Source organism: Dama dama, chromosome 4, assembly GCF_033118175.1.
Source record: "Dama dama isolate Ldn47 chromosome 4, ASM3311817v1, whole genome shotgun sequence".
NCBI lineage: Eukaryota > Metazoa > Chordata > Mammalia > Artiodactyla > Cervidae > Dama > Dama dama.
In genome coordinates this window covers 51,272,388-51,296,642 of record NC_083684.1, presented here as the reverse complement: position 1 = coordinate 51,296,642, position 24,255 = coordinate 51,272,388, and the positions used below count along the sequence as shown (strand labels likewise).

At 55.9% G+C, this 24,255-nt stretch overlaps 2 protein-coding genes across 3 annotated transcripts; both read right to left on the bottom strand.

Moving 5' to 3' along the window:
* Positions 1–964: 964 nt before the first annotated feature.
* On the bottom strand, positions 965–10,589 carry APLP1 (amyloid beta precursor like protein 1). Of its 2 annotated transcripts, none has more exons than XM_061135391.1 (17): positions 10,366–10,589; positions 9,384–9,527; positions 8,445–8,577; positions 8,093–8,205; positions 7,726–7,859; positions 7,426–7,613; positions 6,850–6,980; positions 6,401–6,475; positions 5,377–5,535; positions 5,167–5,295; positions 3,658–3,757; positions 2,629–2,736; positions 2,343–2,369; positions 2,085–2,155; positions 1,794–1,856; positions 1,518–1,661; positions 965–1,416 (listed from the first exon to the last, which is right to left on the bottom strand). In XM_061135391.1, the coding sequence occupies exons 1-17, from the start codon at positions 10,492–10,494 to the stop codon at positions 1,318–1,320; spliced, it is 1,947 nt and encodes a 648-aa protein (XP_060991374.1). In that variant the 5' UTR covers positions 10,495–10,589; the 3' UTR covers positions 965–1,317. The 2 variants fall into 2 exon arrangements, with proteins under 2 accessions (XP_060991374.1, XP_060991376.1); XM_061135393.1 differs by having other exon boundaries at positions 2,343–2,366.
* Positions 10,590–11,881: 1,292 nt separating this feature from the next.
* On the bottom strand, positions 11,882–21,389 carry KIRREL2 (kirre like nephrin family adhesion molecule 2). The gene is made up of 18 exons (XM_061140544.1): positions 21,306–21,389; positions 20,836–20,918; positions 20,397–20,683; positions 20,022–20,171; positions 19,284–19,433; positions 18,956–19,116; positions 18,190–18,340; positions 17,827–17,932; positions 17,573–17,721; positions 17,116–17,243; positions 16,892–17,024; positions 16,503–16,603; positions 16,125–16,344; positions 15,537–15,641; positions 15,117–15,217; positions 14,719–14,784; positions 12,761–12,799; positions 11,882–12,491 (listed from the first exon to the last, which is right to left on the bottom strand). The coding sequence occupies exons 1-18, from the start codon at positions 21,387–21,389 to the stop codon at positions 12,408–12,410; spliced, it is 2,298 nt and encodes a 765-aa protein (XP_060996527.1). The 3' UTR covers positions 11,882–12,407.
* Between the last annotated feature and the right edge of the window lie 2,866 nt (positions 21,390–24,255).

Here is a 24,255-nt window from a genome sequence, read left to right as displayed (position 1 = left end):
TAGATGGCGACCTTGAGAACGTGATGAACGATCTCTTTGCCTCCATTTCGTAATCTATTAATGAGGATAGTTGTAGTACCTACTTCATGGGGTGACTAAGTGTGCCGGTGCATGTAAAGCCCTTGGATCAGTGCCTGGCACAGGCATGAATTTGCTCCCCTGTTATTTTAGAATTTATTCAACAAATACTTATAAAATGCCAGGCACAATTCCAATGTCTCAACAAATATTACTCCTTTTAATCCTCATAACAACCCTCTTGAAGCAAGTAATTTATAGAGGGATAGCTCCGGCATGTCACAAAATGGGATGCACTTGCAGGCAACACGTAACCCTTTACTGGGACACGTGGTTGAACTTCCACATGCCAGGGGCACTCCTATCGCCTCCCCAAGAAGGGATGAAGACTCAGGAATGGGAAGTACGACTCAAGATTCCCTGTCCGTCATTGAGCTCACAGGTCAGGGATGGATGCTGTATGTGACTGTGTATGAGTAGAAGGCAAGGTAAGTTTGCAAAGTCTCCTTGGAGTTCAGCCTGAAACCTAGCTGATACTGGCGTAGAAGGGGCAGTCCGTTCAGTACCACGGAAAGCTCCTGGTGGGCGGGAGAGCCTATCCTATGGACCCCGCCCCCTTTCAAGGTCCCGCCCAAATTTAAAGATCGACCGGGGTGGTAATGACTCCGCCTGCCAATGCAGGAGACACAGGAGAGGCAGGTTCCATCCCTGGGTTGGGAAGGTCCTCTGGAGGAGGAAATGGCTACCCATTCCACTATTCTTCCCTAAAAAATCCCATGGACAGAGGAGCCTGGCAGGCTACAGTCCATGGGGTTGCAAAGAGTCCAACACGACTGAGCGACTGAGCACGCACAGTTTAAGAATGTGAAGGAGGTCTGGGTGGGGTTGCGCACCAATGTCCAGAACTGATTACACCCTGATTTCCCCAGACAGACAGAGGATGGCCTGGTGGGGAAGAGAACTTTATTGGGATATTAGTGGAGGACACATGGGAGGATGAATTCCAGGGAACAACAGACGCTGGGACCAAGCTGCTGGTCACCTTAAGGACAATAAATTAACGTACAAAATAAATTAAAGTAAGGAGGTCTCAAGGAGGCAGGGAGGGCAGCTGGGAATATCCAGGGATTTCTTAGGGATGGAATTTGGAATTGGAAAGGGGAAATAAGAATTTCCAGCCCCCTCACAAAGGGTCTGAAATGAACTTTTTCACCCTCTCCCCCAGGCTGGGAGTTAGGGTTCAGGGGTTCCAGGAAGAGGGAAGGTCTGGGCTCAGCTGAAGGGGTGAAGGGGGTTGGTTCAGGGTCGTTCCTCCAGGAAGCGGTAGGTGGGGTTCTCATAGCCGTGACGCTGCAGTTCGCGGAGCTGCTGCTCCTCCAGGGTCAGCATGGGGTCCACCTGCAACGGGGGCAGGGGTGGGAGAGTGGGCCATGGGGACCCAACCACAGATCTCCCGGGCTCCGGGGCTCCTCCCCACCCCAGGTCTCTGTGTCCCTTACCTCCACCACTCCGTGGCTGATGGCCCCGTAGGGCTTCTTCCGGCGCAAGAGCAGCAGGGAGAGGATGATGAGGGAGCCCCCGCCGGCTCCCATGATCAACAGACCGGACACAGCCTCTCGGGACACGCCTGTGCCAGCTGGGGCCTGCAGTGGAAGGAGAGGATGCTGGGGCCATCTCTGAGGCTGACCAGGGCCCTGTGTGGCTTCGGGAGTCACAGTCCAGCCACTGACCTCTTGACCTCTCCCCCTAAGTACCCTGAATATTTCTCCTCTTACCAGCTCATCCCTCTGAATCTCCGATGAGTGGAAAGGAAAGCCCCTTGGAACAGACGCATTCACCTGGGGGAGTAGGAGGTGTCAGGAGTCGGCTCCAGCCCCCTCCTCCCCTGGGCCCAGGAGGGCATCCCCCAGCCCCCTTCTCCCCTAGGACCCTGAAATTCATGTCCTCAGGCCCTTCTTCCCTCCGAGGCCAAGGAATCCAAGCCCCCCACGAGCTCCCCCTGCAGACCTAAGAGTCCAGCCCCCCTCCCACCCTGCCTCAGGTGCCCACAGGTTTGACTGGCTTACCTTCCGTTCATACTGCTCCAGGGGGGTCATCTTGTCTTTCCCAGAGGACGCAGCATCTTGTTCTGTGGACCCTAACCCCCAAATCCTATCTCATTCCTGAGAGTCCAGAATGGTGATACCCCCGCCTGAGGAAGGGTCGGGGGGCACCAGACCCCACCCCAGGAGGCCTGGGGTTCCCAGTGTGTGGGCCCTTTTCCACTCTGGGCTCAAGGACTCAGAAGGATGTGGTGACCAGGGGCTACTTTGTGAGCTACTCACCTTTGGGAAGGGCCATGGGGGTGTCTGCTGGCAGCCAGAGGAGACAAGACAGGTGGAACGGCGAAGAGAGGAGAGCATCACTGAAGAAAGTGTGGGGACATCCCCTCCCGGGGGCCGAGGAGGGAGGATCTAGGACCCTCCAGAGGCCTCCACAACCCCAGACATTCCTTCCCACCCTCTAATGCTCACCCGGTGGCTAAGACACCTCCAGACTTTAGGGGATTAGAATTGAGGTTGAGGGCCTGTCCCCCAAAGCCTGGGATTATGTATGTTTGGGTTAACTCACCATCCTTGGAATCCAGGGGCTGTAGCCCACTCTTGTCCTCACTGCTGCCCCCTGGGGCAGGGGCTTCCAGTTCATTGAGGCCCAGGTGTTCAGAGTGGAGGAGTTCCTCTGAGTGGAACATGCAGAAAGGGGGTGATTTCATGAGTACAGGGATCCACAAAACATGATGGTGCCTGTTAGGGTGAATGAATGGCACCCTAACAATAGCATGATTGGGGGGAGCCATACGTGAGATGTGGGAGAGTAGGGAGTGGAATGTTGGAGGAGGGAGATGGAAGTTCAAGAGAATGGCCTCCTCAGGACTTCCCTGGTGGTTCAGTGGCTAAGACTCTACACTCCCAATGTAGGGGTCCAGTTTCCATCCCTGGTCAGAGAACTAGAATCCACATGCCACAACTAAGAGCCCACATGCCACAACTAAGACAGGGTGTAGCCAAATAAATAAATAGGAGAATGGCCCCCTTACAGAGCAGGAGAATTAGGGTTAAGCATGGGACATCCAAGAGGAAATTATAATAGATCTGGGGGCTCTGGGTGGGGGGCAGTTACAGTTCCTGATATTCATGCTTTTGAATAGATCTCACAGTGTAAATCTGGGTTGGGTTTGTGACTTGCTTTAACCAAGTGGGCCCAGGTCTTAAGAAGACCTGGCTGTTTCTACTTCGGTGCTTTGGGGAGCTTGAACCACCACGGAAGTCCACGTGCCTTGCTGGAGAGACTGCATGGAGGGGTTCCATGGAGAAGAGAGGCCTCTCTGAAGGGAGAGAGGCTCATTCGTGCCAGAGTTCCAGCCGCTAGCTGACCTGCTAGCCCAAGGTAGCTACACGCTTGCCTACTGACAAGACCCGCAGAAGAAGCACCCAGCACAACCCAGATGGCAGAATCATGAGCAGTGAAAATGATTGACTTAAGCCACTAAGTTTGTGTGTGTGTGTGTTGGGTGGTGAGGGGAGAGGGTTGTTACATAGGAATAGATAACTGAAATGGCAGAGGAGTCAAAGGTTGGGGGGGTCATGGTTGGGCACTCACGGATCTGGGGCCACAACTCCTGAGCCAGGCGGGGGTTCTGGTCAAGCAGCCCCAGGGTCTGATTCATCCTTTCCTCAATTACTTGAAGGTGGGTCTGCACCTGTTGGGGAATGAGTGTGAGGGATGAACTGAGCCGCGTGGGCTACAGAAGGGGAAACCGAGGCCGGGTGAAGGAGGAAGGTCAGGAGGGTCCCAGGAATGGTAGCACCTACAATGGACAGGAAGGAGGGTACAGGGGTCAGGAATTGGGCCATGGGGGGGGGGGCAGGAAACTGGAGGAGGAGAAGAAAAATACAATGAAAAGGAAAAGATGTACAGGAGACAGGATGTGAGAATCTTGGGAACGAAAGTAAGGAAGAGGGAAAAGGAGTAGCTGCTAGGAAAAGTTGGGCACAGGAGGCCAGGTAAGTCTAGGGTACAGAGACTATGGTATAGAAGACAGGAAGTGGAGATGAGTCGGGGGAGAGGTAGAAAGTAGGGTCTGAGTGGTAGGAAGCAAGGTTTGAGGGGGTTCTGGGGAAGGAATTAGAATTGGAGAGTCATGTGGGGACTTCCCTGGTGGTCCAATGATTAAACTCTGCCTTCCAGTGCAGGAGATGTGGGTTTGATCCCTGGTTGAATGAAAACCCCATGTGCTACAGGGTGTGGTCAAAAATTAAAAATAAATAAATATAGCTTGTTAAAAAAAAAGTTAGAAATTATGTGGCTCAAGGGCAAAGCTTGGAGCTCAAGAGCACAGAATCAGTATTCTTGAACAGGAAGAGAGCATCCAAAAGATAAGAATTAGGATCTAAAGGCACTGAACAAGGGTTTCAGGGAGAAACAAGCAGAGTTAGGGAACAAGCAGCATTGAGGGACAGGAACAGGGTTCCAGGCATAAGGGGGATTCTAGGACAGGAAATAAGAATCCAAAGGATAGGAAGTGGGAATTCAAGAACAAGAAAGGGGTCAGAAGCACAGGGGGTGATGGAGGCAGTGTTCCAGGGTCAGGAAGTAGGGATCTGAGGGATTAGAACGGGTCGCAGGCACAGAAGGGGGGATCCAGGGAGATGAAGGAGGTCCAAGGGGGCAGACAGAGGGTCTGAGGGACTTCCTGGTGGTCCAGTGGTTAAGAATCCACCTGCCCATGCAGAGGACACAGGTTCGATCCCTGGTCTGGGAAGATCCCACATGCCATGAGGCAACTGGGCTGGTGCATCACAACTACAGAACCCCCGTGCTATAATTACTGAAGCCTGTATGCCTAGAGCCTGTGCTCCACAACAAGAGAAACCACTGCCGTGAGAAGCCCGAGCACCACAAAGAAGAGTGACCCCCACTTGCCACAACTAGAGAAAGCCCTTGCACAGCAACAAAGACCCAGCTCAGCCCAAAAGAAATAGATTCAAAAATGAATTGCTATAAAAGAAAGAGGATCTGAGGGGCAAGAGCAGCATCTGAGGGATGGGGGTCCAAGAGACCAGGGTCCGAGGGATGGCAGAGTATTTGGGAGCTGGAAGAACTGAGCACCTGGAAGCGCATCTGCTGGGCCTTCTCGGGGTCCACGGCAGCCACATGCTGGTAGTGCCTCAGTGTGTGCCTCTGCTCCTTCTGCTCAGCTCGCAGGTAGCGCCGCAGGGCCAGCAGGACCCGCTCTGGCTGTGGAAGGGAGGGAGGCTGCCCAGGCCCGTCCCAGCCCACTCCACCCTCTACCCTCCGCCCATGCCGCGGTTCCCGTACCTGAGGCGGATCCCCCTGCAGCGCCGCCAGGAAACCTTCCAAGGCGGCCCGGCGCTGGTCATTGATCAGGGCGATGACTCGGGTGGCGTGGGTCTCCACCAGGCGCTGTCGCTCACCGGACACCTGCTCCTCCAGGGTCTGCAGGATGGACTGGAAGTGCTGGCGAGGGGGTGGGCACAGGGTCAGGAGAGAGGCATAGCTGGATGAAACCCAGGTCAGAGGGAGTCTGGAAAGGGAGGGCTATTGGACCATAAGTGGGGTGGGGTGCCATGGATCCAGGCCTGGGCAGAGTCGAGCTGGGGTGGGACTAGAAGACAGGAGACTGGCTGGAGTGGCTGGGTAGAGTAGGGGCAGAACCAGCTCTACTGGGAGCCTGGATGAAGGTGTCCACTGTATGGGTAGGAAGAGTGTAGGAACAGAGCTGGCCCGTGTTAAGCCGAAAGGGACCAAGTATTGCAGGAAAGGTGGGGCTTAGGCCTGGGCAGGGCCCACTGGAGACAGCTGTAACTAAATAAACCTGAGTAGAGCCGGAGCAGGAGTCAGGGAATGGGGCTAAGCTGAGCCCGGGTCTACACAGGGTAGGGTTGTGCCAAGGTGAGGCTGAGAGAGGTGGGTAGGAGAGTGATGAGGCTGGGTCTACTGAGGAGGGATTGGGTAAAAGTGAAATGAGAGGGTCAGGACCAGAGTCAGGGGAGGGGGCAGGGCTGAGCAGCAAAGAGAGGCTGAAAAGGACTTGGCTGTGTCTGCAGGGCCCCAGCTTGGGAGAGGCCTCCAGAGCCAGCCCTCAGAAGTTAGGATCAAGTTAAGACTGGGTAAAATATGGCCAGTGGGAGGAGGAAGAAGAGGAAAGCAAAGTCAGATTGGATGTAGGCCAAGAGAGGTGGAGCCAAGTGTAGGGGTGGGGCCAGGAGAAGCCCATATCAGTAGGAAGGGGTGAAACTGGATGAGGCCAGAAAAAGCCTGAGCCAGGCTGAAGCCCATTACGCCCAAGTACCCAAGTAGGACACTCTGGAGGCTGTCCTACCTCATTCAGGGCCTGTCTGTCGGCTTTAGGCAGGTTCTTGGACTGGTTGTCGGCCATGGCCCACTCACGCATCACCTGGGGACAAGGGGAGCTTCAGGATCCTAGAAGTCACTCTGCTGTATCCAGTAAGTCCCCACATCCCATTCTTCTTCAGAGTCTCCAGATCCCTTAAGTCCCACGGCCTCTTGGATCGCCATGAGAGAGAGGATTCAGAAGGAATTTAAAGTGGAAGAGTACCATGCATCAGAGTTGCCATGGAATCTGGTGGTGTCTCAGTGGGACTCTAGGTGGCTTGGGGATCCTTGGTCATCTTAGGGGCGGGTTGAGGGCTGGGGGATGATGGAGGTTTGGGGAGCCTTGAGAGGTAGTCTCAATGTGTCCCTGAGCAACTTCCTGGTAATTAGGGAGCTCTGTGTTATGGGGGATCCTGGGGCCCCCAGTACCATCACCTCATTAATCTGGCGCATCCTGCGCTCCTCCAGGTCCATCTTGGCCCTCAGGAAGCCTTCATGCTCACTGATTTCTCCAGGCATGCCAAAGTACACGTCCACACCATCTGTGGGCCTCGGGGTGGGAGTCACTGCAGGGCCAGGAATCCAGGAGTCAGCCTGAAGCCCAGCCCCAGGTCAGCTTCCCTTCCTAGAGAACTGCATTTCCTAGAGTGCAGTGGAGACCCCCATGTGTTCACTTCAACCATAGCTGCTGCCTGGCATCACACGAGATGTGGTTCTGAATTGGACCTGTTCTTGCAAAGCTTAGGAACCTATCACACTATCCTTCAAGCTTTCCTCCAAATAATCCTTCAGACATACCAATTCTGGGTACCCCCAAACCACCCTTACCCTTTGCATTCCTGACAGGGTGGCCCTTCCACCTCTACTTTATCCAAACCCATTCCCATCCCTCCCATTTCCCCCCACAGGGCTTCTCCACAGTAGGTCCCTCCTCAAATGCCCCTACACCAAAGCTCTCTTAAATCATCTTCCTTCTAGGGTGGAGAGGGTGGGGTTTAGAGATGGCTTCACCTTTGCTGACCCCTGCAGGGGTCTGGGAGCTTGAGGGTGGGACTCTCTCCTCCTCCTCCTCCTCCTCATCAGCTCGTGGGGGCTCCACAAAGTAATCATCTACTGGCTGCAGGAAGGATTCCTCCTCTTCCTCGTCATCACCCCTCTCAACTCTGCTTCCCGGGGGCCAGGACCGGGTGGAGGGATCACTGAGGGAGCAGAAGACCCAGGGAAATAAGAACCTGGGCCTAGGTACCCAGGCTTCCATCTCCTGCCTCAGGAGCCTGGAGGGTTGGGCCTGGAGGGTTCCCTCTCACTCACCCGACTGCTGTCCCAGAAGGGTTGGTGGTCGCTGGAGGTGGGCAGCAGACATATTCCACACCTCGGAACCGATCTGCGCCACAGGGCAAAAGCATGCCTGAGCCATGCAGGATGAGGCCCTGGGAGCTGCAGGCCTGTGGGAAGAGTGGGCATAGATACTAGGTCTGGGGGGTAAGGAAGGGTGGAGGGGGAGCCTGGATGCCTGAGTCTTAGGAGCTGATGGGGCTTGGAGCCTGGATTCCTGGTTCTGTCCCACTGGGGAGAGGGAGCTGAGGCTCAGACTCGGGTTGTGGAGGAGGAGGGTGTTAGAGGATTGGAATCCTGGGTTCTCTGGGAGGGGTGGGAGGATGAGGGGCTGGGTCCTTACTTCCTGTGCTTCCTGCTGCCTCCGGGTTGAACTTTCGCACTGGTCCATGCGCTCCTGGTGCAAGAACCGGCAGCCTTCAGGCACCAGCAGGGCCTCACTCACGAATTCACCGGCTGGAAAATGGGGGGGAGTGGGGGGCGTCGGTGTGAGACACTCCCACAGCCACTAGCCCTACCCACTTCCCCCCTCCCCAGAATTCAGATCTTTTACCCTCAGACGCTTCTGTCCCACTGCGGACTCAGGCACCTAGCTCCCTAATGCGAGCCCGAGACCAGGTCCAGACTCTCATCCCTTGGAGACTACCACCCAACCCCCCACCTTCCGTTCCCCAACCCCCCGGCCTGTGACTCACGCAGGCAGTGGAAAGGCACAACTTGGTGGTGGGGGTGGGCACAGTGGCCACCCCGGGCACCCCCGCACCATTGTTCCATGGGGATGGCCTGCGTCGCCTGCTCCACACGGGCAATCTGCAGCTCCGGGTACATCTGGGGGCACCGAGTCGGGGCGATCAGCCCTCTGCCTCGCCCCTACCAGGTGCGCTCCTGCGCTGGCGTGTCCCTTTTCAAGGCTCTAGTATTCGAAAGACCCACTCTTCCCTAGGCCCGTAGAACAGGACTTAGATATCTAAGCCCCGCAAGCCATTGGCCACGCCCCTTAGTACCTCTCCCTTCCATCCTTAGGCTCCGCCCCTTTGCCTGTCGGGTTTCTTTATGAAGGTCCCTCCATTACCCCAAAGCTCTCCCTTTAAGCCCACCTCTTTTCTAGTCGCTTCTGACCCTTCCCCCAATCAAGTTCATCTCCCCATAGATTCCACCCTTCTTTAAGCCTCGCCTCTGGCCTCTCAGGATCCTTTCTCTTTGCGTTAGACCTGCTTTTTCATAGCCACACCTCCTAGCTTTCCACTCTCCCATTGGGTTACACCCCTTTCCCAGTCACTCGAGTCCACGAGGTCTTTTTGTCTTAGCCCCGCCTCTTACTTGCCACGCCCACCTACACCTGCTCTTTAAAGTGTCCACCACAATGTTAAATTCCATCTCATCACTGGACACTGTCCTCAGCTGGCCGTGTTTGCACGGTTCTTCTCTTTTCTTGACCTAGTTTCTCAAAACCAGGTCCTGTCCTATCCTAACTTTGCCTCTTTGTTGGCCATGTCCCCTAGTTTCCCATGCCTTCTTGAACCCCTCATTTCCCCGGACCTTGCCTTTGAACGGCTAGCGTCTTAAGGGCAACCTGGTCCCAATTCGGACCCGCTTTTTTGCTGGCCACGCCCCTCTCAGTCGGTCCCGCCTACCTGTCTGCAGTACTCCAGCACGCGCTGCGGGTCCCGGAGACAGCGTCGTGAGAGCTGTGGGTCTGGTTCCCAGCGGCCGGTGCGCAGGTCCCGGTGAAGGGTTGGGCGCCCGCATAGTCCAGCCACCTGGGCAGACCCTGGGGCCTGGGGGTGGGGGCGGAGGGGTCAGCGAGGGCACGGGGGACGCTGACATGTGAGTCCCCCGGTCCTTTGCTCCCTAGGACCCAGATGGTCACACCCCCAGCACCAGCCCCCTCCATCAAGCACCGCGCACCCGCCTCTGTGGAGGTTCGGTTCCCTGGGAAACAGCTCCCACTGGGCCGGGGGCCGCCCCAGCTCTGCCGTTGCTATGGCAACTCGGGGTCTCCCGGGATCCTCACGGCCCTGTTGCCGCGGAGACAGGCCCCGCCCTCACCCCAGCGCAGCCGCACTGGAGCTCGAAGGGGTTAAACTTGAATGGCGGGGGAGGAGGCCAGAACCCAGGCGTTCTGGCCCCTCCTCCCTCCGTCCCTAGCTCACGCTCGCATTCTCGAGTGGAAAGACCACAAGGCCTGGCTTCAGGGCCCTGCAGGCCTGGACACTCAGTCCTTGGGGGATGGAGAGCTACATCCTGGGTTGCGGGGGGCGGTGGCTGGAGGTTCCTGGGTTCTGGGAGCCTTGCGGGAGCCTTCATATGGGTCCCGAGGATAAAAGGGGCTCAGATTCTTGGCTTTAGGTGCCTTGCTGCCCGGCGGGTCCTGTTCAGATGGGCAGGGGCTGGGGCTGAGTCACCTAGGTCGGAAGGGTCTGAAGGGGCTAGACTTCGGGACGACGCTGGGGCCTGGACTTAGGGGTTTCTGCACGCCTAGCGCTATTAGGGGCGCCTGGGGGCTGGCCACCTGGCTGAAAAGACTGCGCTTTCTGCTTCGCACCTATCCGCCCCGGGGTCCAGAGGCCCGGTCCCGCCCGTTCCCCCACCCCCTAGGGCCCGGCCGGGCCTCACCTCGGCCGCGCTGGGGCTCCCACCGGCCAGGTTCCCTTCGGCGAGCTGCACGCGCAGAAGCAGCAGTAACAGTGGCAGCAACCGCAGCAGCGGGCCCAGACCACGAGCGGCGGGGCTGGCGGGCCCCATGTCCGGGCCCTCGCGCCCTCACGTCTCCAGCGCTCCCGCCCGGCCGGGCCCCAGCGGTGACAGGAGCTCCCAGCGCCACGGCCGCCGCCTCCTCCGCCGACGCCCCCGAGCTGCGCCGGCGCCGCCAGCCCCGCCCCGCGCCGGCCCCGCCTTCCCGGCCAGGACAATAGCGCGGCAGCTTTGCGCACGGCTGAGCAGCCTGGAAGCCCCTGGTGAGAGCCTGCGCCAGGCCCCCGCCCCCTTGTGGGGGACTCCAGGCGTCCCACCTATGGAAGGGCCTACCCGGGGGTCTGGGTCACAGGCTTCGTAGTTGTGGATTTTGAGTTCTCCAAGACCGTCACCTCCTGTTTTCTCACTTGGACCCAGACCCTCACTAAACGTCTTCCTTCTCTTCCAGGGACGCCAGCACAGGAGCCCCAACCCCACCCCCAAATCCTCTTGAGGTCACCTCTTGAGGTCCTAGGCCTCCAAAATTTCTTCAATCAAGAACACAGCAGTTGAACTTTAAACGACCGTGAAGCTGGGGAGATTCTGGCCAGGAAAAGGAGGTCGGATCTCATTGTTCTCCCAGCCTTTCGACCCTACTCTGAAACCCTTCAATAAAATGGCTTGATTTAAAATAACAAACAATCAAACAAAACCCCACAGCAGTGGACACCCAGTCCTTTTCTCCCTCAGATCCAAGAGTCTGGGTCCCAGGTACCTTCTCTCTCTGGACCAGAGACCAAGTCCTTGGCCCTTTCTCCCTAAGATCAACGAGTCCAGGCCTTCTGCTCTGCTTTCCAGGAGCCCTAGTCATAGACCTTTAATTCCTAGATCAAGGATGCATGAACCAGAGCCCCCAGACCCTTTCTTTAAGGATGAGCCGAGTCAGGTACCTATCACCTCAAGATAAGAGTCAACCCCCATTCTTGCTCTGAGGATCAGGACAGTTCTCTTTTCCCACCCCTAGCCTCTCCTTTGCTGCCTCCCCTTCAGGGTTCACTTCCTTCTCTTCCCAAAATACAGTGTAGAATTGTCTTCCCCAAGCAGACTGGGGCAGTCCTGTCATGTGTGTGCATCTGCACATGTTTGTTTGTCTAGATCTATCTTAAAAGAGCTTAGTGCTCAGTTCAGTTCAGTTGTCACTCAGTCGTGCCCAACTCTTTACGACCCCATGGACTGCAGCATGAGTGCTCAATGGATAGTAAAGGGCTGTGGGTTGGCTCATGTTTTTTTCTACAGCCACTTCGTAGTCTAGGATAAGAGGAAGGGCCTTGGGGCAGGTTTGATGGACCCCTTCCTTGATAGACAGTAATAATGCCAGGGGATTTCTAAGATATTCACTTTGCAACTTTTTTTTTTAATTGAACATAAATATTCTCATTCCCAGATTCCAACACCACTCCTTCCCTGCTTCCCACCACCACAACAGCTCTTACCCTGTCCTTACTCCTTGGGCCCGGTTCTTCCAGGACCTTTAAGGAAGGAAGAAAGAATCAAGATGGTGGCCATCTTGGATTCCCAGAGAATGAATGGCCATTTTGACAGCAATTCCATGGGTGAAGCAAAGTACCCCTTGGGGATAGCAAGGACAGGTCCTGTATCTTGATCTGCTTTATGTTGCCTTTCTTCTTAATGTGGGTGGCCATCTTGAAATCTCTTCTTTCAATGTTTGGAAGCAATTTCCTTCTCTGTCCCTAACTCCCATCACCCCTGTTCCCATCCCTCTGCAAACGGCCCATCTGCCCTCTTGAATCTCTTTTTTACACAGGAAGAAGCAGGCCCAGTGGCCTTCTTGCTTCCACTTGGGGCATCCCCTTTGGCTGAGTTGACTGTACATCAATGACCCAGGCAATTGTAATGATCTTTCCTTCCCCTCAAGGTTCAATTTTGGAAGGGTAGGTTGCCAGTTTGTTCTGGTAACTCAGAAATCAGGACAATCCATTATGCAAGTTGAAGATCCCAGGACTCTTCAGCTGGAGAGATGTCACACATGAGTCTGGAGACGTGGGTGGCTGGGCGTGGGGAAGGCAGCATATGGGAAGGGAGGAGTGCTGGGGGCCAGATCTGGGGGTCCAAAGGATGTGGGTTTGATGTAGCTAGTAAAAGCTCGAGGATGGGGTGTGGTGAGATAGCCTGCCCGGGCTCTATACAGTCTGCAGGGGGGGACCATGCCCAGATGTGGATTGAAGTCATATAAGGTAGGGGTTCCCGGAGGTCCAAGAGGGGAGGAGGGTGGTAGGAAGAGACCTCCTCCGGGGGCTTCTCCAAGGCTCAGGCTCACACTGACTCCTCGGACCTTGTAGTAACCATTGGTTGGGTCCTGAGGGAACAAAATGGGACTTGGTAAGGTATGTGAGGGTATAGAGAGATGAGGGTAAGTGAATAGAGAGACACACTGAGATAGAACCAGACCTAGGGAGAGACGAAAAGATAGAAGGAGGAGCAGGCAGAGAATCCAGAGACGTATAGACTGGTAGAAGGGCAAAGTGAGACAGAAAAACAGTAAAGAGATGAAAGGACAGAAAGAGATGGACAGAGAAAGGCAGAGACAGAGGTTTGCCAAGGGATGGTGGTATGGAAAGGAGATGCAGAGGGAACAAGAGAGAGAAATGGAGATCAAGACATCCATTCATGCATTTGCCCAACAGCCTGAGGCTTTGACTCTATGTGCTGCTGCTGGAGACATCTCTCTCTAGGATAGACCTAGTCCCATCTTCATGGAGATTGCAGGTCAAAGGAGAAATGATGAGTCACCAGACAGAACCGGAAGGGTCAGGGATGTGATGGAGGAGATTCAGGCAGAGTGACTGGAACAGTGATGGGAGAACCTTCAGACTGTGGTGGGGAAGCCTAGATCACAGTGGTCCTGGCTGTGACAGGTGAAACAGAATGATCAGGGCTAGGAGGAGAGAAGCAAAAGTTTTCCAGCACAAAAAATGTTTGAGGGCTTTCCTGGTGGTCCAGTGGTTAAGAATCTGCCTGTCAGTGCAAGGGACACTGGTTTGATCCCTGGTCCAGGAAGATCCCATATGTCATGAAGCAACCAAGCCCGTGCTTCACAGATACTGGACCCATGTGTTGCAATGCGCCCTAGAGCCTGTACTTTGCAATATAAGGAGCCACCGAGATGGGAAGCCCACACACCACAACTAGAGAGTAGCCTCTGCTCACCGCAACTAGAGAAAAGCCTGCAGGAAGCACCAAAAGGCCCACCACAGCCAATAAATAAATAAATAAATCTTAAAAACAAAAGAAGAAGAAATGTTTGAACTGACACCAGAGGAATAACGGAGAGAACTAGGTAGGTATGTGAAGAAAAGGGGCTTCCCAAGTGGCGCTAGAGGTAAAGAACCTGCCTGCCAATGCAGGAGACATAACAGATGTGGGTTAGATCCCCGGGTCAGGAAGATCCCTTGGAGGAGGGCACGGCAACCCATTTCAGTATTCTTGCCTGGATTATCCCATTGACAGAGCAGCCTAGCAGGCTGCAGTCCGCAGGGCCGCAAAGAGTCGGACAGGACTGAAATGACTTAGCACACATGAAAAAAGGAGTGTTTCAGGCCAAGAGACCAGCATCTGCTAGGTAGAGAGAGAGAGGGGGGCTCTGGACTGGGAACTGGGGTCAGTGGGGCCCCATTTTTTGGGGAACAAAGGACGGACAAGTTTGGGGAAATGTGACGCTAGTGTGGAATCTGGTAGGCAGAAGGGGCCTGGGTGAAGCAGCCAGGGAGAGGCATTTAGGAGGCCTGATGTGGGGTGTGGGCCTCTGATGGGGAAAGCACAGGCAGAGTGAACCTGAACTGGGGCTCAAGATGCAGGCCAAGGCTGGGGCAGATATGTGGGCATAGTCAGCAGACAAATCAACTGAGACTGTGAAGGTGGGTGAGACAGCCCAGGAGGCAGCAAGAAATGGGTGGAGGGGGACGTCCCTGATGGTCCTGGGGCTAAGACTCCCTGTTCCCAATGCAGAAGGCCAAGGCAGAGTTCCAATGCAGAGTTAGATCCCTGATCAGGGAACTAGATCTCACACGTCGCAACTAAAAAAAATCCTGCATGCGGCAGCAAAGATTGAAGATCCTGCGTGCCACAACTAAGACCTAACACAACCAAATAAATAGATAATATTTAAAAAAATAAGTGGGTAGAGGGACCTAGGGGCCAGAATGAAAAAGGAGGGAACAGAAGTGGAGAGAGAGCTGGAGACACAGTGAAGGGAGCCCCTCTTTTCCCAACACTCACCTTGCTCTCCAGAACCCCCTCCTCATCCAGAACCAGGTCGCTGTGGTCCGTGTGCACGATGGGGCCCTGGGGTAGAGTACTTAGTGAGAGGGAGTGTAGACTACACTGCAGGGGATGCCAGACCCCAGAGACCCTCAGTTGAACATCTGAGGCCAGGAAGGAAGGACGAAGGGCTCCTGGGAGCTGGGGTCTGGACACAGAACAACAAGGAGTAGGGGGACAGGGCTAGGGAATAATTGTGATGGGGCATACTTGGATTTGGGAGACATTTGGATTTGGGAGTCACTGTTGGGACTAGGGCTCTATTTGAGTTTGGGGGGCCCTATTGGGATGGGGATCACAACTGGTTACTATTTGGTTTTTAGGTACCATCAGGTCTGGGAACCCTCACATCCTACCTGGTCTTTGCTGCTGCCTGTTTCCTCCTCAGGGCCCCTGGAACTGGAGCCATCGCTGCTCCCTGGGATTCGCACCAGGTTCTTTTGCTTGGAGAAAGAGGCTGAGGCCAGGAACATTGGAGGTGGAGGCAAAGGTAAGTGATGGGGCTGGGTCACGGTTTGTGGAGACCAGTGAGCAGGAAGAGAGAGGGCTGGGGCAAATCAGGCTGGAAGGCTGGGAATCAAAGAGACCACTGGCCTAGGAGGGCAAGGGGTGTGACCCTGAGGAGATGGAGTTAGAGCTTGAGCTGGGAACCAGGCTTTGAATGGGAGCCAAGCCCAAAGGGGGTCTGGAGAGGCAGGACTGGGACAAGCCCCAAGGCCAGAGCAGCCAGTGTACAGGACCTGTGTGGGGGTCTGGGGTGGAGTTCAGACACTGACCCCTGCTGTGGCGCCAGCAACAGAGGGCCACCCCAGTGATGATCATAAGGAGAGTCATGGCCATGGCGGCCACTCCGGCCACAATCCGCACAGTGGGCAGCAAGTCTGTGGGAAGAAGGGGAGGGGGTTTCTGAGGAGGCTGAGCAGATGACTGAGCAGGAACTGGGGAACAGGGCTTGAGTAAGGGAACCTCTGGTCAAAGGTCATCAAGCCTGGGGATTCCCAAGTTTTGTAGTCCCCTAGCCTGGGGTCTCTGGGTTTAAGAGCACATGAACCTAGGGTTTCATAAATTTAGATTCCCTGACTTTAAGAAGTCATAAAGTTTGAAGGTATTTTACTTTGCAATTCTCTATATTTGGAGGTAGCCTTCTTTGGAGTCCCTAAGTGTGAGAGGTCTTTCAGTTTAGGATTCTGTATTTGACAGAAATTATTGTTGGGGGCGGGGGTGGTCTCAGGATTCAAGGGACTCCTAGTTTTGAGGCTCCCAAGGTTCGAGAGCTCTGCCTTTGAGGGTCTTCTGTTTGGAAATTGTGACATTTTGAGGGTTTGAAAACCTCAGATTTGGGGTCTTCAGGCCCAGAATCTCACCTCTACGGCCCAGGCTGACCTGGGTGCCTCCCTCACCCAATCGGTTTCGGGCACTGCAGTTGAAGCCCCGGTGAAAATCGGACTCCTGGGTCCCCGAAATGTGTAGCACAGAGATCAGGCCTGGACCCTGTCCCCCGAGGCCCTCTGGGGCTGGGAAGGTCTCCACCAGAAACCGACCCCGTGACCCCGCCGTCAGGAAGCCCTCATCCCAAGACCAGACCTGGGGGCACAAAAGAGGAAGGTCACTGAGGAGACTCAGGAGGGCAAGAAGGTGTGGGCAGGGCCTGGGAAAAGTCAGAGGTAATCACAGCGGTTTGGGGAGTCTGTCTAGGAGGTCAGGGTGGCTGAATGGGTCATGAGAACGGGGATTTTCCTTACCACGGCTTCTGGGGCAGGGGAAGCGAAGACCAGACACTGGAGGCGGGCGGGACCCCTCAGGAAGGCAGGCGTAGAGTGCAGAGCGGTCACTACTGGGGGAGCTGGTTTGGAGATTGTGAGCCAGTCAGAGGAGAGGCCCCGCCCTCCCTGAAGCCCATTCTCAAGCTGGCTGGGTCAGGCCTGGGCTCTCCCCACTAACCTCAACCTACCATCCCACTCCTCTCAACAAACGTGAACCCTACTGAGGCTAGCCTTTTGTAGGTCCAGCTGCAATCCCCAGGCACCACCCCCTTCTTCTCATGCCCACCCCCACTCCCCTTAGACCTCATCCCCTCTGCCCACTTCTTATCCCAGAACCCCGGTCCCACTAGGAAGCACCTCTTTCTCACCGTTCACAGTCAGCCTAGCTTCCGCAGCGCCACCGCTCTGGCCCGAGAGCCCCGGCTCGGCCCTGCACACGTAGTCGCCTGCATCCTCGGGCCCCACCGCGGGAAGATGCAGCGTGGGCCCGGAGGCCAGCACCTGGGAAACGGAAGGGGCGTCAAGGGCGCGACCTTGGGAGGAAGCCCCCCCTACTGCCAGCCGCGGCCACAAGCCCCAGATCTGTCTTCACCTGTGCGTCCCCGCGGCGGGTCCAGGTTACCCGTGGGAGCGGATTCCCGCGCCAGACACAGCTGAAGGAGGCGTCTTCTCCTACGTCCACCGACAAGGGTTTCGGCTTTGCCTGCAGAATCGGCCCGACTGGAGGAGACCGAAGAGGGGCCACATGACCAGGGAGGGAGGCAACTTCTGACTCCGGAGCAGACACTCAGAAACGACACCCACAAGGGCCCATTGGGTTGAAGACCCCAGTTCTCAAATCGGCGCACACGTCTGGCCCACAAGCCTCAGCCCCACTCTCGCCCCGCCCCTGCTCCACTTTGGCACTGATCCAGCACAGCCAAATCCCGCCTAAATCCTACATCCGGCCCACCATCCCCGGCAGCCGGTCGTAGCCACGCCTCACGGTAGCCCCTGTCCCATTCTGCTCGCCCCACTTTGGCCACGCCCCCGGCCCCGCCCCGGCTCACACTGCACGTCCAGCGCTGTGCTGCGGTTGGCGCTACCCACTGCGTTGCTGACCTCGCAGGACACCGGCGCAGTCAGGAATGAAGCGTCGGCCACTACCTCCAACACTGGCCCGCGGGCCCCGAGCACCGGGGAGCCCCCCTTTGCCCATCTGCGAAGATGGTGGGGTGTTAGTGTTGTTCTTGCTCTTCAGGCACACCTACTCAGGTCCTAGCCCCAGTCCTCCCCAAGCTGGTCCTCCAGGCTGGGTCCTCACCTATAGCCGGTGACAGGAGGCTGGGCTGTGGCCTGGCATAGGAATGTGACCTTCTCTCCCTCCTGCACTGTCTGTGGTTCTGCAGACAGAGTCACCACTGGGGGGTCTGTAGAGGTGAGTCAGTGGTCAGTGGTGGGCAAGGACATGGAACACCTCCACTGATGACCTAGGAGTCCAGTTCTCACTCCTCCACCCCAGGAGTCTGATCCCCAGTCCCCTCTTCCCTTTCAGCTAGCAGTCTAGGCTTCCCCCAGGGAACCGAGGTACACAGCCCCCTCCTTTCTCATGCCCTGAAATCCAGATCCCAGGCTCTTCTTTCTCCAAGGACCTCAGGCTCAAAGCCCAGTGTCTGACTGCACTCACACTGCAGGCTCAGTGTGACAGCCGTGTCCTTCCCTGCAGGCAGGGCCTGGCTCCGGGCCCGGCAAACCAAGGTGGCTCCATCGTCATGGCTGGAAGGGGTCAAAGATAAGATGCTCTCCACTGACCCGATGGTTCCTTCCTTCAATGGGGTCTGTAGGTTGTGAATAATAATGATGACTTCATCTACCTTTAGGTAGTACTTAATGTCAGTCACTCTTCCAGGCATTTATAAATATTCCTTTATTTAATCTTCCAGTAATCCTAGACGTGCATACTACTGTTAACTCCACTGTACAGATAAGTACACTGAGGGGCAGAGAGGTTAAGATCAATCAACTAACAAGTGACTGAGCCCGGATTTGAACCCAGGTAGTCTAGCCCTCTGGGGGCTTCCCAGGTGGCACTAGTGGTAAAGAACCTGCCTGCCAATGCAAGAGACATAAGAGATGCAGATTTGATTTCTGGGTCAGAAAGATCCGCTGGAGGAGGGCATGGCAACCCACTCCAGTATTCTTGCCTGGAAAATCCCATGGACAGAGGAGCCTGGCAGACCATGGGGTCACAGAGTCGGAAATGACTGAAGTGACTTAGCATGCACGCATAGTCTAGCCTTAGAGTCCCTATGCTTAAGTACATACCAAGGATCCCAAGCCTTGAATCTCTGCCTTCTCATGCCCTTCTCCTCTGCATGAGCCTGTGGTCTGAGTGGACCCCCGAATTTCCCTGAATGAGCAGGGAAGGGCTGGCACAGAGACTTGGACCTGACCTGACGGAAGATGGCCCCGTCCAGCCGGACCCCGTCTCGAAACCACAGCAGCTCAGGGGTGGGGTGGGCATCACCACGGCTCCGACAGGTCAGATTTGCAGGAACCCCAGCAACCAGAGACACAGAGGGGCCGCCCAGCACCTGCGGGGGTTCTGGAGGCACTGTAGAGTAGATCTGGGGTCAGAGCTGGATCTTGGTCCTAGAGACCCTGATCTTCCCAGCTCTAACTGCCCTCTCCTTCGTTCTCCCCGGACTCTGATATTCCCAGCTCACACTGGTGGATCCCCCTCCCCCGGGCTCCCCAGGGACAAGTGGGCTGAGTCCTTACCTAGCACATGCAGCTGGGCTGGTCGAGAGCGGAGGCCGGCTTGTGTTGCTTGACATTCATACGATGCTTGATCCTCTAGCTCCACGGGCCTAATGTGGAGGTCGTGCTGGCCACTTGCTGCATTCCCTGATATCCAGTACCGGGACCAGCCTGGAGTCAGGGACAGGGGCAGTCACACCGTGGTTCTGAGTTCCTGGTCCCAGGCCTCCATCCCCAGGCATCTTACACCGGAAAGACACTACCAAAAGTGGGGGCTGGGCCAGAGAGACACTAATCCTTTCCCAGTCCAGAGTCACTACAAACTTGGGGGGATTATAAATTCAGGGGGAGAAAAAGCAAGAAAATAATTGCCATAAAAATCAGAGTAGATACTACCTGTAGGTAGTAGGGAGGGAGTGAGCTACGAGAGAAGGGAATAAGGAGGGCTTCTGGGGAGCTGGCAATGGGGCTGGGTAGTTGTTACACAGATATCTATTTTAGAATTATTTGACACATCTTCCATTTATGTTTTATGTGCTATTTGGCACTGATGCACTATTTTACAATCAAAATAAAAATTTCCAAACCCTATGGGTCAGCTGCAAAGAAGATCCTGAAAATTCACGACCCCCAAATGTTTCCCTGAGCCCATTAATTTCCTAAACTTGAAAATGTCAAGCTAGAAACTTAAGTTGTAGCTCAAGCCCAGCATCCTCACCCTGGAGCCAGCCCCTCCCTGAAGAGATAGTAAATTCTCACCTGGAAGGTCCCTTTCGCCCCCTAGAGCCAGCCCATCCTTAGTCCACTGAACCAGTCCCCGGTAGGCGCCCAGGGCACAGGGCAGCCGGGCCTCGTCTCCCAACAGAACTACCTGGTCCTCTGGCTGTTGCAGAAAGTGGGGTGCCAGGCCTAGGAGAGTGGGGCGAGGGAACAGAGCCGAGCTTAGCATATTCAGGAGCTCCGGATGGAATCCAGTCCCCAATCCCCTCTGCCCTCAGACCCAGAAGCCCAGGCTCCCAGAGTTCTCTTCCGTCAGACCCAGGAGTCTGGACCCTCAGCCCCATCTATCCCAGCAAAGCGACAGCTAGCAAACGACCCTCTCCTGTATGTATCTGCGCCGGCCCCTCGCGGTACCTGCGCGCCCCCTGAGGCAGAAGGAGAGGACGAGGAGTACGGGCACGAGCATCCTGAGTGTGTCCCCCAATATCCAGCAGACTTGCTGTTGCACTGGCTTCCCTGCCAGTTCCTTTCTCGGAGCACACTTCCCACCACTCTGGCCTGGAGTCCGCTCCGCTCCTGACTCTTCTCCCCAGGCTAGAAGCTCCCCTCTCTCTGACCTGGAGGTCCGCTCGTCTGCTCCGCCGCAGGCTCCGCTGCTCTGAAACGCCTGCCAGTTCGGCGCGCCAGGTCTCCGAGAGACCCTGGAAGGCCAGTTCCCACTCGCCCCGCCCCGGCCCGCCCCCTGGGAGACCCGCCTTCTTCCCATTGAGAAACTCCCGCGGCCGCGACGCGGATGAATGGGGGCACGCAGGGCTGCGTCCCCGCCAGCGGGTGGACACTCCAGCCCCCTTACGGTCTGGGAGCTGGAACACCTGGGTTGAAGGCGGGGGTACCGGCTGGGTTGGACACCTGCACCCTACCGGGGTTGGGGGATGGCTGGGGGTGAGGAGGAGGGAGGGGAGGGAGTGGAAGAAACTTGCTCAACCCGGGTCCTGGAGGGACCGCGCTGAGTGGAAACGCAGCTATAAATGGGAACCCTTGGGGACTCGCTAGTTTCCTCGCCCTGGGGAGGCGGGGCCCGGGGCTCCTCTGGGCCTGTGGGTCAAGAAGAGGGCACCATGTTTGCTTGGGGGGCTGCTGGGACCCCCGAGAAGAGAGGGTTCAGTTCTCCCCACCTCAAAACGCCTTCAGTGCCTGCCTTTTTACCGCTGCAAATCACAGCTCGTCCTAAGATCCAGGAATCCAGGTCCCCCACCCCCGCCCCTCCTTTCCCAGGACCCTGCAGTTCGGGACCACCCCCTCGCCCCACTCAGCAGTGGTTGCCGGGCGACGGCTGGGAGGCGGCGGTGCCCGGGCTGAGTCAGGCAGGGAGGCTGGGAACAGCGCAGCTTGTCCTGACGGCTGCATGTCGCCCAGCTGGGGCGTTCCCACGCTGCCGGTCGGTGGTGCGCTGCGCAGCTGGCAGGGCAGGTGGGTGGAACCCGAAGCCGACAGAAGCGGGGGACTGGGGGGCCTGGGACCCTGGGTATGGCATTCTTAAACCTGTAGGGACTGGGGATCTACACTCCGTTGTTCCGAGCTCAGATTCTTGTGTCCCTAAATAGCAGGGACATGGACGCCTCCCCCCCCCCTCCCCGCCCCCCCAGGATGCTAAGACTAGGAGTTCAGACCTCTGATGACCAAGAATTTAATGGCCTGAACGCCGAGTTTCTGAGGCATTGGGGACTCAACTAGGGCCCCTGCCTGAAGCAGAGTGCAGTTGGGAAAGGATGACCTGAGGTCAGAAAATCTGGTCTTAAGTCTTAGAGTCCGTGGATTTAACCACCAATCTCTCTCCCACCCCCTCGCAGGCCCAGGAGGATTTGAAAATCAGCCGGCAGTGAACATCTGCCCTAAGTCCTGTGTGTGTGTGTATGGGGTTGGGGGGAAGGACTGGAGGCCTGAACCCCCAGGTCCTTGGGAAGGAGGGACCTGGACTCTGGAGTCTGAGTGGCTTCTATTTTGGGGATTCAGCCCCTGGATTTTGAAATAGGATGGGCTTGTGGCTAGGACTCCTGAGTCTTGGGGGTGGAAGTCAGGTAGAAAGGCTGCTTTTCCAGGCATCTGACATCACTTCCCCTTCCTGGTTCTCTGGGGGCCACAGGCATGGAAAGATGGAGAGTTTGAGGTCCCAGGAGCATCCAGAGAAGGAAAACATCCAAGGTTGGAGGGTGGAAGGTTTGTGCTAATTAAAGGTCCCAGCAACGGACAGCCCTATGCCCGGGCCCTGAGGGACACCATCTGGTGACGGCCCTGTGACAGAACCTCCAGCTGTGCACCCAGCCCATTCCCCAGGAGGCGTGGGGCCAGTTGGGAGAGGAAACGTGGGAGGAGGGCAAGGAGTTAATAATGGGAGGGAAGAAGACAGACGAGACTAGAGTCAAGGATGGAGCTGTGGGGGCTCAGCCCAGATGCCTCGTCTTGTGTAGGGAGAAGGACCAGATGGGGGTCGTGGAGGGGAGAGAGAGAGAAAGCGAGCAGTTCCAATTCCTGCAGGAGATGAGCAGGCAGAAGAAGCTTATCCCGTGTGGGTGTATAGGCGCACAGTGGGGTGGGGAGGGCAGGCCAACCAGCATATGGTTGTAAAATTCAAATATGTGACAGTCAGGAAGACTCAAAGATGGAGAAACGAATGAAAGAAAGAGGAGTAGTCCAAGGCTGACTGAGAACAAATATTTATTGAGTTCCTGGCGTGTGTGAGAGACAGAGTATCGGGTGGGAGAGAGGTACAGATGAGAACAGAAAGAGAAAAACAATGGGACTTCCCTGGTGGTCCAGTGACTAAGACTCTTCACTCCCAGTGCAGGGGGCCTGGGTTCGATTCCTGGTCAGGGAACTGGAGCTTATATGCCACAACTAAAGATCCTGCACGCCACAGCTATGACCTAGTACAGCCAAATAAATTAATATTTAAGAGAAAAATGGAGACGTGTACAGGCACAGACAGTGACAGAGTTAAAGGCTGGCTGAGAGGTAACCACCTAACGGAGAGAGATGTGGAGAAAGACACCGAGTCAGAGAGGGACAGTCTCAAAGTGGTGGAGAAAAGAAAATAAATCAAGATGAACTGAGGGAGGGAGAGAGAAACATCCAGAAGGAAAGAAGAGATAGAGACCGAGGGACGCTATGTGAACTAGAACTCACAAGACCCGTGCTAAAGCGTTCACACATTGGGCTCAGGGCTGGTGGCCTCAGACCCTACCTTTCATTCCCACCCACTCTGATTGCCCAGCACATTTACACCTGAAACACTCACACACACACACACACACACACACACACACAGCACAAGTTTTCACAGATCACAGTTCACTATCAACTTCCCCAGGCATGTTCACTTACATGCATTTCACACATGTGTGTGCACAGATATATGTACTCTCCCAGTCTCTCACACACACACTTGCACACTCCTCAGCAGAGATTCATGATCTCATTGAGAGGGAGCTGTCTACTCAAGGAAGGAAGAGAGGCTTCCCTGGTGACTCAGTGGTAAAGAATCCACCTGCCGATGCAGGAGACACAAGTTTGATCCCTGATCCAGGAATATCCCACATACTGCGGAGCAACTAAGCCCCTGTGCCATGACTACCGAGCCTGTGCTCTAGAGCCGGGGAGAGGCAACTACCAAGCCCACAGGCCACAACTACTGAAGCCCGAATGCCCTAGTGCCTGTGCTCTGCAACAAGAGAAGCCACCATAACGAGAAGCCTGTGCACCGGAACTAGAGAGTAGCCCCCACTATCTGCAACTAGAGAAAAGCTGTCCAGTAACGAAGACTCAGCACAGCCAAAAAATATACAAGTAAAATTATTTTTTAAAGTTTTTTAATTAAAAAAAAAAAGAAAGAAAGGAAGGGACTTGAAGTTCAGGTACCAGGGTAGGAAAAGTAGCAGAGTCTTAGCCCCAGGCCGGGCCCAGCTCTCTGCTCCCCATGCTGTGTTGGGACCTCCTGGGTCTGACCTGCTCCCATTTACCCCTGGCCAAGACAGGCCCCTGGGGTCATGGGGGCTGGGGAGGGACTGAGGAATGTGCCTGGCATGTGCTGACAGGGGATTTCTTGCTCCAGCTGTGCTGGGAGGAGCCCTCTGGCAGAGGCCTGAAGCTGGAGATTCAAGAGTGTGCCTGGGGGAGGTGAGGATGTGCAGTGTAAGGACGAGATCGACTGAGAACGGGCCCAGTTCTGCCACTGACTGCATCATTGCTCTCCTGGGCTCACGGGGCCTGCCGGGTT

Bases quoted from the DNA above. Each gene is read 5' to 3' on its own strand.
- KIRREL2 (XM_061140544.1), bottom strand. From the start codon at position 21,389: ATGCAGCCGTCAGGACAAGCTGCGCTGTTCCCAGCCTCCCTGCCTGAC. The intron at 19,434-20,021 runs GTGAGAATTTAC...CCCTGACTCCAG, and splicing joins GGGCGAAAGGGACCTTCCAG to GCTGGTCCCGGTACTGGATA. The intron at 15,218-15,536 runs GTCAGTGTCTGA...TCCTGGCCTCAG, and splicing joins TTGCTGGCGCCACAGCAGGG to CCTCTTTCTCCAAGCAAAAG.
- APLP1 (XM_061135391.1), bottom strand. From the start codon at position 10,494: ATGGGGCCCGCCAGCCCCGCCGCTCGTGGTCTGGGCCCGCTGCTGCGG. The intron at 8,206-8,444 runs GTGAGTCACAGG...CCCATTTTCCAG, and splicing joins TGTGCCTTTCCACTGCCTGC to CCGGTGAATTCGTGAGTGAG. The intron at 2,156-2,342 runs GTGAGTAGCTCA...TTTGGGGGTTAG, and splicing joins CCCCATGGCCCTTCCCAAAG to GGTCCACAGAACAAGATGCT.